The sequence below is a fragment of the Python bivittatus genome, unplaced genomic scaffold (genome assembly GCF_059951505.1).
Source record: "Python bivittatus isolate LINGU-HERP-01145 unplaced genomic scaffold, Pbiv_v1 ctg000850_np1212, whole genome shotgun sequence".
Classification (NCBI taxonomy): domain Eukaryota; kingdom Metazoa; phylum Chordata; class Lepidosauria; order Squamata; family Pythonidae; genus Python; species Python bivittatus.
In genome coordinates this window covers 64,616,417-64,628,641 of record NW_028277112.1, presented here as the reverse complement: position 1 = coordinate 64,628,641, position 12,225 = coordinate 64,616,417, and the positions used below count along the sequence as shown (strand labels likewise).

Here is a 12,225-nt window from a genome sequence, read left to right as displayed (position 1 = left end):
CAGAATTCCCCAGCTAGCCATGGTTGGCTGGGGAATTCTGGGAGTTGAAGTCCACACATCTTAGTGGCCAAGGTTGAGAAACACTGCATTAGGGAGGAAAATGAAAAGCTATGATGGCCATTGCATTTAGTTTATAATGGAAGTAACTTCTGGAGGGAGCTACACATTTAAGCTTAATTGGAAATGTTCAAATAAGCAAAGAAAAGAGTCCCCTGTTTTAAAATGTAGGCAGTACAGTTTATAGAAGAAAAAGGGGCATCAAACTCGGTTGAACAAAATGAGGTATCTAAAGGACGATAAAGAAGTAATAGTAAGTTAGTCGATCAAAAACTTTGACACTATTTTTTTTGTGTCTGTCCGATATTAAATGATAGAATTACTTTTTTTTTTTGTTCTAAAAAGTGGAATATTATCTGATTTACCATTACCTATATGGGAACATTTTGAGACAGGTAGTTGTATTAGTCTAATACATGAAAAAGAACAAGAAGTCCCATATTTCTTATGTGCGACACTATATTCATACAGTGTGTTGCATAGATATGTTAGTTAGACTAACTAACTAACTGTATGTTATGCCTGATTTTACAACTGGACCTAAATTTTTATTTTTTTTCCCCTTTAAAAAAAAAAGCAGGGGAGGGGGCAATATATATAATACAGATATGGGATGGAAGGAAGCTTACTTATTCCACAATTTAAATGTTCTTAATAGATTTTCAAAAATGGGGGACATCTAATGCTTTTGTTTCTTCATCAGTAGACCTTATCATGGAATTAGTGTTAGCTGAAATCTGACATAAATCAATTATGCACGCTTGCTGTTAATCCCACATCCCATCAGATATAATTAAATCCAGATTCATGCCTTGTATACATTTCTTTTTTAATCTGTACCAACAATAACTTTATTAGGTAAACTAACATTTTACAAACTGCTTGCAAGCATTCCAGTTTCAAGAGCTCTGACCAGGCCAGATGGTTAGAAAAATAAAGAGAAATAAAAAATGAGCCATATCTGTACCAGGTAACATTGTTAAATGGTATGATTGAGAAACTTCAGTCATGCAAATTGATTCTTAGTACAGGTAGTCCTCAACTTACAACCACAATGGGGACCATAAAATTTGTCATTAAGTGGTGTGGTTGTTAAAGGAGGCGTCACATGACCGCACCCGATTTTACAACATTTTTTGCAGCAGTCATTAAGTGAATCACCACGGTTGTTAAGTGAATCATGCAGTTCCCCATTTTGCTTGTTGGAAACCGGATGCGAAGGTTGCAAATGGTGATCACATGACTTCGGGATGCTGCAACTGTCGTAAATATACGGAGGTTGCAAAGTGCCCAAATTTTAATCACAGGGATGCTGCAATGGTCATAAGTGCAAAGACCATTCATAAGTCACTTTTTTCAACACTGTCGTAACTTCAAACAGTCACTAAATAAATTGTCATAAGTCTAGGACTACCTGTATAGAGACATGATAGATTGTAAATTTTCTTGGAAGATGAAATAAGCAGTTGTTTGTAAGAACTCAATTTTTGAAAATAAAATTTCCTGTTAAAATCAAATGTCTTTGAGCAGTGGAAAATCAGAGAGATAATTTTTAGCAAATATGGATATAATTTGAGCTGATTTAATTATTTATTAATAAATTTATACACCACTTATCTCACTGTATTAATGACTCCAGGTGGTTTACAAATAAAAAAATGATAAAAGTCTTTACAAAAATATACAAAGTTAAAAGATGTTGAGAGCGTCCTCAAACCACCAACCACCCCCAGGGCTTCAGGCCTCCATTAGATCCCCATAATAGGTGGCAGAGCCAAGTCTTAACACTCTTCCAGAAGTCCAGAAGAGTGGGGGCCAATCTCACCTCGGGGGCAGGGGTGACAGCAGAAAAGGCTCTCCTCCTCAACCCTGCCCATCAAAATTCTTTAGCTGACAGGGTCTGTAACATGCCCTTCCTGCTGGACTGGAAGTACTGATGAAGTAATAAAGATAAGTTCCAGCCAAATTGAGTAGGGATACTTATGGACAAGAAGGAATGCATCCCCAAATGACAGTCCTAGCAAGGTGATGTTTCATGCTCTTTAAAAAAAAACCCACTGCACTACTCTTTTGTGAGATGTTGCCTAATAAAAGTGGATTGTGCTATTTTTCTTGTGCTTAACGTGGCTAACTTTGCTTTTTTTGGCAGAATACCTCTGGGATTAAAGAAGGGCCAAGTATCTCCCTGCTGCTGAAGAATCATCCTATGCTCTCAAACAGGGAACTGCTGGGTTCCAAAATTTTAAATGCAATTTTTCATTTTGAAAAATACCAGTATTTAATGTCTGGTATTAAATAGAAACAACTGGTAGGTCCTCCAGATGGTTTATACTGATAATCCCTGAACATTGGTTTGGCAAACTGGAGCTTACACGGGTAGCATAATGCAAAAATCTGTAGGACAATGCTGTTAATAGTGTGATTTCCAGAACTGATGGACTAGGCTTTTTCTGACATAAACATTAAAATATCCACCAGACTAGCTATTCTTAACAACCAGTAAAAATTTGACAAGTACAGTGGTACCTCGATTCACGAACTTAATTCGTTCTGCGACTCTGGTCACGACCTGAATTGGTCGCGACCCGAATCAAATTTTCCCATAAGGTTCAATGTAATTACGGTTAATCCGTTCTGACCCCTCCGAATTTGGTCGCCAACTGATTTTGGTCGCGTCCCGAATCAAATTTCCCCATAAGGTTCAATGTAATTACGGTTAATCCGTTCTGAACCATATGTATTTTTTTTTAACCCACAAAAATATGACACAAAGTACAGTACGAAGAGAGAGAGCGCTAACCTTGCTCGACGCGACTTCTGGCGTGGAGGACAGGAAGGTGGGTGGGGAGGCGGTTATTGCTTGGAGGGAGAGTCCCCCTCCCTACAGGAAGCCACGACCACGTGTCACGGGAGGGAAAATGGCCGCGGATCCTGTTCGTCACCCGATCCGGCATTCGTGAACGGAAGCAAAATTTTGCGAACGGTGCTGTTCGTGACCCGAATTGGTCGTGAACAGAAGCATTCGTGACCCGAGGTACCACTGTATATGCTGGCTGTTTCCTGACATAAAGAAAAAATGAATTAGAAAAGCTTCACTAATTTCCTTGTTTTGTGATCACCGGCATGGCTAATTTTTAAAAGGAGGACAATTAATTTTTCTATTATAATTCTTTGTTTTATTTCTGTGCTAATGTAAAGGAGAATTATGATACTGAGGGGGCCCCAGCAGTGAGTCAGTCAATTATCAATTGGATTATTGTACCAATAATTTAGCAGGGGGTGGGGTGAAGGTTGGAGGGTGGAAAAGCAAACAATATTTTTAAGGATATTTGTAAAATGCTATCATATAATATTGTATCTCCTACTTCTTAATTATACTTCTCCTTATTACATCTGGAAAGCACCCAGCATATGCTAAATTGGAAAATCAGCTTAAATGAAAACAAGCATTTTCCACAAAAGTACAGTAAATTAAGCAGTGATTTCTATAATTCAGAAGATGAAAGCAAAGGAAAAAATAATAGATCAGCTTGCCCTAACTGCTATCTAGTTCCAAGATTTCTATGAATGAATGAATGAAGTGCTAAGTGACAGCTTTTTACATTGCACTCTTTTATTGCCATTATCCACTTTTTTTTCCCCCTTGGGGGAAGGCCAGAATCAGATTTTTAAAAATACATATTTCTCTGAATACGTATGCCTAGTAATTATTACTATAACAATTCAGGCACATAGCGTTGTTACAACAGAGAGCTTTTATAGCTGCCTTTACTTTGGTGCCCTGCAGGTTCACCCGGGGGGCACATTTGGGATTTTGAGAAAAGTATCGGTGCTAATACAAAATACCTGCAACTACCTGTTGGGTCCCTGGCCCATTCACAAGACAGCTGCCATAGGGAACACATGCCAGATACAGATCACTCATTTTCATACACCACATTAAAATGTGGCTTCCTGAAACCACAGTTTGCAGGGTTCTCACAACATACTAAGCTGTAACTATATTTTACAAACTACATACAAGATACTAATCCAAAATCAAACAAGCTATGTTATCCAGCCAAATATACCCACAGTTCAATATTTCACTGTAGATAGGTTTTATCTTTAGTTGACTTTTGTCCAAAAACAAGGTAGCAGAACAAACAGTATAATCAACGTGCCACTCTTAAACTATTCAGAATGAAGTCACTGGCACAACTCGTTTATGGAGCCCAGTTTGGCCCCTTTTCCATCCTTGGCTCTCTTGTTCAGTCTTCCAGGGACTCTGTTATGTTCAAACAATTGATTAGAGTTGGAGATTGATATGAAGGTGGAGGCCAGAGTATGACTAGCCATACTGAACTGTAGCAGCTTTTCCACAGAGGAATCCATGAAAAGAAGAAAAAAGAAGAACTGGAAATTATGGCCTAGACAGAAATGTAAAATAAAGCAATAAGGCCACCCACTATTTCCAGTTGTCATCATATGAAAAAATAACAGTTCAACAGAATGAGACTGGACAAATTAGTAAATCAGAATCCTATGGACTCCCTAAACATAACCTTGGACTTGAAGGATTTGCCCTGAGTCTTCCACTTCCAAAAAATCAGCCAGGTAGGGAAATTAATGGTTTTTACAGTAGCTTGCAGATACAGTAATTGAAGGTAGATAGCTAAGTTGGTGTGATAAATAACAGAAAGCTGTTGACAGTTCTCTTTTCTACTGCTGTCCAGTAGTACTAAATAACCATATTATGCAATTTTCATGGTAATCCTCAAAACATCTGGCCACTGATTAGACTGAAACTTGTTGAGCTTTAAGATAGCAACATAATGAGTAAAATTATTGCTCACTGCTCTGCCCCCTCCACTTTTATCTCTTGCTAGTTTTATTGCCACTTTGCATATATGAGCTACACATGTACACACACACATACACACACACACAGAGCAGTATTTATCAAAGTAAAGAGCCAGTTTGGTGTACACAAAACCTTTACTACCAAAAACCAAAGACTGGCTGCTAAATGATAGTGACATGATCACTCTGTATGTGCATGTGTTGATCTGCAAGCTAGAAACATGGTGCGGGGAGGTTGCTTGCACATTGCCACTCCTAATTTATCAGAGATCTACAATATGGCTGTTATATTTCAGAAACATGTAACCTAAAGATTTATGTCTGGCAATATGATTTAATGTCATCCACAACATTAGGGCTTTTTATATTTGCAATAAATTACAATGTAATATATGCTATCATTTAGAAGCAGAGTCCTATTTTATTCCACATAGAATGAACAGACAGCCTCTGCACCAAAAATAGGCAACCTCTGCCTATCCAGATGCTGTTGAACTAGAATTTCCAGCATCCCTCATAATTGTCCAATTGGCTGCTGCTATCAGTACGTAAGTACATTTGGAAGGCTTCAGGTTGCCCAGGCTAGGTTTAACACAAATGATTAAATGGGCTTATTTCTAACTGGCACCATACGTCTGGGAGAATGGTAAGAGGGCATAATGTTTTGGTTTGCAGGTTACAACTACCAACTAGGTACAGCCATCTAACGTGTGAAGCCAATCTGCATTCACAGGCCTCCAGACCATCAGACAGACTGCAGATATTCTGAATATGCATTCACTGATTTCAGACATGGAATCTACACCTTTATAAGGGATAGTTGCATGCTCTTGGATCATGTATAAAATCAAATTAACTCTCTTTGCTTAATAGGGAATTAGAGCTTCTTTTTAAATGAGTAGCTGCCCATAGTTTCAGAATTAATTCATTGGAAATTCCAGACAAAAGAGAAATCTAAGTAAAGGAGAAGCAGAGAAAACACCTGTTTCAAGAGTCTTGTGTAGAGTTATAGAAATAGGCAGGAATCTGCGATCAGACCTTTGCTTTATTTCTCTCTGTGCGCTAGTTGGGGTGTAGTATATAATTCCCAAAGTCATCATATATTTGGGATTATGTTCATGAATCTAGCTTTATAGGCTGGTAAGCCATACTTTTTTTTCCTTGAGAGGCAAGAATTCTATAAAATCTGGACTCAAGCAGTAACATAACCAATTTGTAGAGACAGTATGATGATCCTAGGTGAAGCACCCCCTTAGAAGACAGGTGGTAGCATCAGTAACTACCACGCTGCTACACCAAAACAGGAGGTGGAGCTGGGGGGTGGGGGATAGACTAGGTACACTAGATCCATAGCATTCTCTTGGCCTATTAATGTAAGACACTTTGTTAAAAAAAAAAAAAAAAAGCAGTAAATTTAGTCTGGCATAGCCTACTTTTAACAAGCTCATGCTAACTTCTAGTAATCACCTTGTTGTCCCTATTACATGTTATAGGAGACTAATGTTTGAAGTGCTATTTGTAACTCTACCAGCACTAAATGCTTTATTCCATCCAGTTGTAATTGTCTTGGACATTTGACTACCTAAAGCTAAAAGGATTTTTTTAAAAAAAATATTTGCAATAAAATTTATTTTTAAAGCACAACACTAATAATTTTGTTTTCAAAAGGAGACAGTGCTACTGTTCTCTGGCCAAAAACCTCAAAGCTACTAGGGTGGGGTGACAGTATACAGTTTAATTTTCCATCATCATCATCACCATCATGTGCTGTTTTTGTATTGTTCCATTTTTAAATGTTTTAACAATTGCAAACTGCCCAGAGTTGCGGCGGCATATACATTTAATTGTTTATTATTATGGTTGGTCACACAGTCAGCCAGATATTTAGACTGGATTTGGCACACTCTATCAAGTCCTTTCCAAGGACCTGGGATAGGCAGATGTTGTTTGATAGTGTTAAAGGTATCGTCACAGGATGTAAGCTGTTCCAAGTAAAGCTGCCTTTTGCAATTGACTGATAATGGTTGTGTCAATGCCAATGGTCTTCTAGTGGTGCTCCAGATGTTTTGGGATTGCACCTATGGTGCCTATAACTATTGGTACTATCTTTGCCTTCTTTTGCCATAGTTGTTCTACTTCTATTTGCAAGTCTTTATATTTTGTGATTTTCTCCAGTTCTTTCTCTTCTCTTCTGCTGTCTCCAGGTATTGCAATCTCCGCTATCCAGACTTTTTTGTCCTTATCAACAGTTGTTAAGTCTGGGTGTTGTGTGGCAGGTGCTTGTCTGTTTGAATTCGAAAGTCCCAGAACACTTTAGCTTCTTCATTTTCTATTACTTTGTCTGTTTTGTAGTTCCACCAGTCCTTGCTTGCAGGCAAATAGTATTTCTTGCAGATATTCCAATGCACCATGGTTGCTACTTTGTCATGCTGTTGTTTGTAGTCAGTCTGTAAGATCTTCTTGCAGCAGCTAACTAGGTGGTCCACAGTTTCTTCAGCTTCTTTGCAGAGGCGGCATTTGCTGTCTGTTGTTCTCTTCTCAATTCTGACTTTGTAGGCCTTTGTTCTTAAGGCGTGGTCTTGTGCAGCTAGAATTAGCCCCTCTGTCTCTTTCTTCAACTTTCTTGCTCTTAGCCATTGCCAGGTCTTGTTGTTATCTTCTACTATTAGTAGTAGTAGTAGTAGTAGCAGCAGTAGTAGTATTTTCACCATTATTATTTTGCCCAGTTTATGGGTTAAGTTGGTCAGACTGTGAGAACCCCATCTCTCGCACAAGCCATTGTTAAAGGGGAAGGGCCTGGTCAAGTAATTTCTTTTCTCCAAAAAGGCAGGTGATGATAGTAGGAAGTATTATATAATATGCCCAGAAGCTGTCCCATGTAAGTTTGAAGTCTGAAGTGGCTGGGTCAAAGAGTTTAGTTGGGAGGGTTGAGACCTGCCCCTCCATGACACACTCTGCATTAGCCATTCTCTACACAGTCATTATGGCTTAACAAGTTATGGTTTATGGCTTAGCATGGTGCATTTGTGAACAAAGCTACTGGAAGAAAATTGAAATATATTTCTATCCCCAAACTGTTACCATATGATGAATTTTATTGGCTGATCCCCATATTCTAGTATTAGGTAATATATATTTTACTTGGGTAAATCATAAGATTGTTTCCCTAACACTGAAGCATTGCCTTTCTTTCTCTTTTGGATCAGCTTTTGTTCTCTACGCTGTGTTAATTAGACAGCACTACACAGTTTCTTGAATCCCTATAGACAACACTGAGAATGTTGTAGGAGGATGACCAGTCTTGTGGCTGACTCACCCTCCAGATGTTCTTATTTTCTTACCAAAATGGTATAACATCTTAGCAAAAAGACAGTAATCGTGCTTATGCCTGCATTAAATGGATAGAGAAACAACACTAAAGCAAGAGAGATTACACTTTGGAATATGAGTATTTTTATAAGTGCTACCATTAAGTGTATCTATCATCTGGCCAGGAGGGAAAAAAGACATGATCTACACATATACATTTAATACTGTAGCAGTACAGTATACACATGAAGCTTAACTTTACAGCATGGAGATAACTTTTTTTTTTCATTTGCTTATGTCTCCAGACCACATTCTTGTTAGTAAGTACAAAAGTAGAAGGTGGGGAAAGTTAGTTACCCAAGCCCCAGATACCAGTACAGGAGTCAAGAGTTAATGTCTTAATGAACAATTGTATACATGTCCATTGAAAGCAAGCCTTAATAGGCTTAATTTCAGAATTAGGTTGCAGCCCTGGACTTCAAAAATCATGATGCAATTGTTATAGCAGACACTCAAAACAGGACAAAGAGATGCAAATGAAAACAAATTTATTTTCTGATTTTAAAAAAAATACTTGTTCTACATAACAATTAAAATAATTTACCATTAAAATGGACTGATTCATTGAGAATATTGTAATGAAAGTAGATAGTCCTAATTGTCCCTGTTCTGGGAAGCGGAATTCTTAAATTCAAGAGTTATTGAGAGTCAGGCAGCATACAAGTTTAATCAATTATTATTAGTAATCATAAATAATAAAAAAATCGTTTACTAACACTTTTAGTAAATACATAAAAACACACATTCTGTGAGTTAAAATCTGAAGTTTTTATGGAAAAATATGTCAGAAAAAAAGATTCCGAAAGCACTGCTTGTTTGTTGGCCTTAAGACTAATTGCTAGTAAAACAGCGGAGTTCCAAGGCTGGGCCACCAATCTCGTTTAGAAGGAACAATGAATGAAAAGGGGCAATAGCTGGGGGAGCTACAGACCATCAGGACTGATTCAATGATTGAAGCAAAAGACTTGAAAGAAATAAAAAAGGACAAAAACAGGTAAAATCCTAAGGAGGGAAAGGTTGTTGAAGTTATTGAAAGACTTAAGAGGCACGTCAGAAGCTATGTAATCTGGGAATGGGCATTGTTCACTCTGCAGAGAGCACAGTCAGAGTTCTTAGGAAAGAGCCTCTGATTTAGTAACTGTGACTCAGAAAAAACAAATTTTTGTGATGTGTGAAGAAATTAATCTGCTGTACTAGACTAAGTGAAATACAAATAAACACAAACTCTCTTGAGTCAGTCTGGAAGAAATTGCAATAAATTGTTTACCGTTATCCTCTGGGATATTTTAAAACTTCCCATTCTAACCTACAGCCCTGGAATTCCCGCTGGTCTGCTATCAAAGTACTTAACCAGGCCCCGCGCCCAAACAACATTGGCCCAATGCTGTGACTTGCTGCGAAGCTGTACTAGATGCCTGCTGGAATGTTATTTTTGCTGACTTTCTGAATATATTCCAGAGTGCAAAGCAGAGTAGAAGAAAACAATTTGGCTTCTGTGCAGAAATTTGCTGGAAAAATCTACAGGGACTATAGAGATACACATACAATTTTGTAACTAATTAAGCAAACATACACCAGCATCACAAGAACTTCTATACTTGGGGATTTCCCCCCCAAAAGTTCTCTTTCTGAATGGCAGATTTTTACAGTGGCTGGGAATTGTGAAATTTGTGATCCAAACACAACAGAGGACACCAAACTGAGGAAGATTATTCTAGGTGACATAAGCAAACTTACCCTCTGATTAGAGGTGTTATTTTTCTTTTTCTGGCATAGCTGGAGGTGTGCAGTATTCAGATCTGAAGCAGGAAGGGGCTCTGAATCTACAGTGAGTCCTTGCTGTACTTACTGTTGGCTTTTTAATTTAAACACATAGTTTTCTGAAACTGCACAGCTACAGTGAGGAGGAAAAGGCCCAGCTTCTTTAGGGAGCCACCAACAGATACAGTGTGTACACCCACATTGGACCTGGAGTACCGTTCCTATATTATCCAAATACTACACACAATCTTTTACTAATTTCAAAAGGCTGTTTTCAGTACAGGTCACAGGTAATTGTGACCTGGCATCTACATCTACTGACATCACTCCACTGCCCTCAGAGTGAGGTTTTCAAGCCAAGAGTACTCTAGGCTTTTACCATCATCCTTAATTCCAGACACGCTTGACCCAGCTCCAAACATGAGGATGCAGTTTACTGAAAAGAACCACAACAGTTTTATGATACAGGCCCTTAACAAACAAAGAAAGAACAAGGAATTTTGTGATGTGGCTCTCAGTGTGGACCAGACAGTCTTCTATGCCCACCTCAATGTCTTAGCAGCTATGTCTTCCCATATAAGGAGTTTGATATCCAGCAATGACATGAAAGCAGATGATGAACTCTTTATTATTATTGATGCGAAATTCCTGAGCTCTGCTTTAATGGAGGAATTGCTTGATTACTTCTATACTGGAAAGATTGTGATTTCAGAGAAGAGTGTGGAGGAAGTGCTGAAGGGAGCCAAGTACTTCAATTCCCAAACGTTAAAAAGCCACTGCTCTGATTTCCTTCTCCGGTCCCTCAAAAAGGAGAACTGCCTCCAGTACATGCTCTTAGCCACTACATACGACCTGAAGGAGGTAAGGAATGCTGCCTATGATGGGATACGAGACAATTTTTATTATTGGGTAGGGCCTCAGGGCATATCAGACTTCATGCATTGCCCTTATCAAGTCTTCAACAGACTGCTTAAGGATGAGAATCTTCATGTGCAAAATGAAGATCAGATCTTTCTTGCTCTCCTTCAATGGGTAAAATACAAAAAGAATGAAAGGGAGAAGTATTTTAAAAAGTGCTTTGCCTATATACACTTAACGGCAGTTTCTACCAAGACACTACTTGCAGCTTGTCGGGAAGTGTTGCTCTTTGCAGACCACACTGGACCGCTGTCCCGGATAGAGGGTGTGCTGAGTGAACGTAAACAAGGAAATCCTCAAAGTTTGATGCTTCAACAGAGGAAGGGGGCATTAATGGACTCAGTAGTAATCTTAGGGGGACAAAAAGAGCAGGGTAAATTCAACAATGGTGTTTTTGCATATATCATTGGAGAGAATATCTGGCTGAAACTCACAGAAATGCCTTACAGAGCAGCTGCACTCAGTGCAGCCTCATTGGGGAAATACATTTATGTCTCTGGGGGAACTACTGAGCAGATCTCTGGGCTGAAGACTGCCTGGAAGTATGATATGGATACCAACACATGGATCAAACTTCCAGATCTACCAATTGGTCTTGTTTTCCATACCATGGTGACATGTGGAGGAGCAGTATATTCTGTAGGAGGTAGTACAGCCCCAAGAAAGTATATTTCCAGTATCTACAAGTACGATGAAGGGAAAGAGAAGTGGACTCTTGCTGGGAAGATGAGTATACCTATGGATGCAACTGCACTGATCACCAAGGGAGACAAGACTATTTACATTGTGACAGGGAGATGTCTGGTAAATGGGCGCTTCTCACGGGTAGGTGTCCTGGACTGCTTTGACACTGAGACCCAGAATGTGGTCCAGTACATCACCTTTCCCATTCAGTTCAACCATAAGCCCTTGCTGTCATTTCCACAGGAGAACATTTTGAATATACAGAGCCACAAAGAAAGCATGGAAATAAATCTGCAGAAGATTAAAATTAGCAAAACCTCAAACCTTGTGCCTCTGCTGCCAAGTAACTATAGTTTGGATCTGTCCCATGCAGTGTGTTCTATTGGGAATAACAAAGTGTTTGTATGTGGTGGACTCATTTGTCCAGGTGACAAACGTCCAGAGGAGTATTCTATCAATCGGCAAGCGTATATGTTAGACCAAAGCACTGGGGAATGGAGGACTTTAGCTGCACCCCCAGAAGCTCTTGATTGTCCTGCTTGCTGCACTGCTAAGTTGCCATGCAAGGTTCTCCAAAAAACTGTAGTCAATTAA

General features: G+C 38.9%; 1 protein-coding gene across 1 annotated transcript; it reads left to right on the top strand.

Annotated features, from left to right (window-relative positions):
* Positions 1-10,349: 10,349 nt before the first annotated feature.
* CCIN (calicin) lies at positions 10,350-12,225 on the top strand. The gene has a single exon (XM_088130086.1). The coding sequence runs from the start codon at positions 10,450-10,452 to the stop codon at positions 12,223-12,225; it is 1,776 nt and encodes a 591-aa protein (XP_087986212.1). The 5' UTR covers positions 10,350-10,449.

Excerpts from the sequence above, each read along its gene's own strand:
- CCIN (XM_088130086.1), top strand. The coding sequence starts at position 10,450 with ATGAGGATGCAGTTTACTGAAAAGAACCACAACAGTTTTATGATACAG.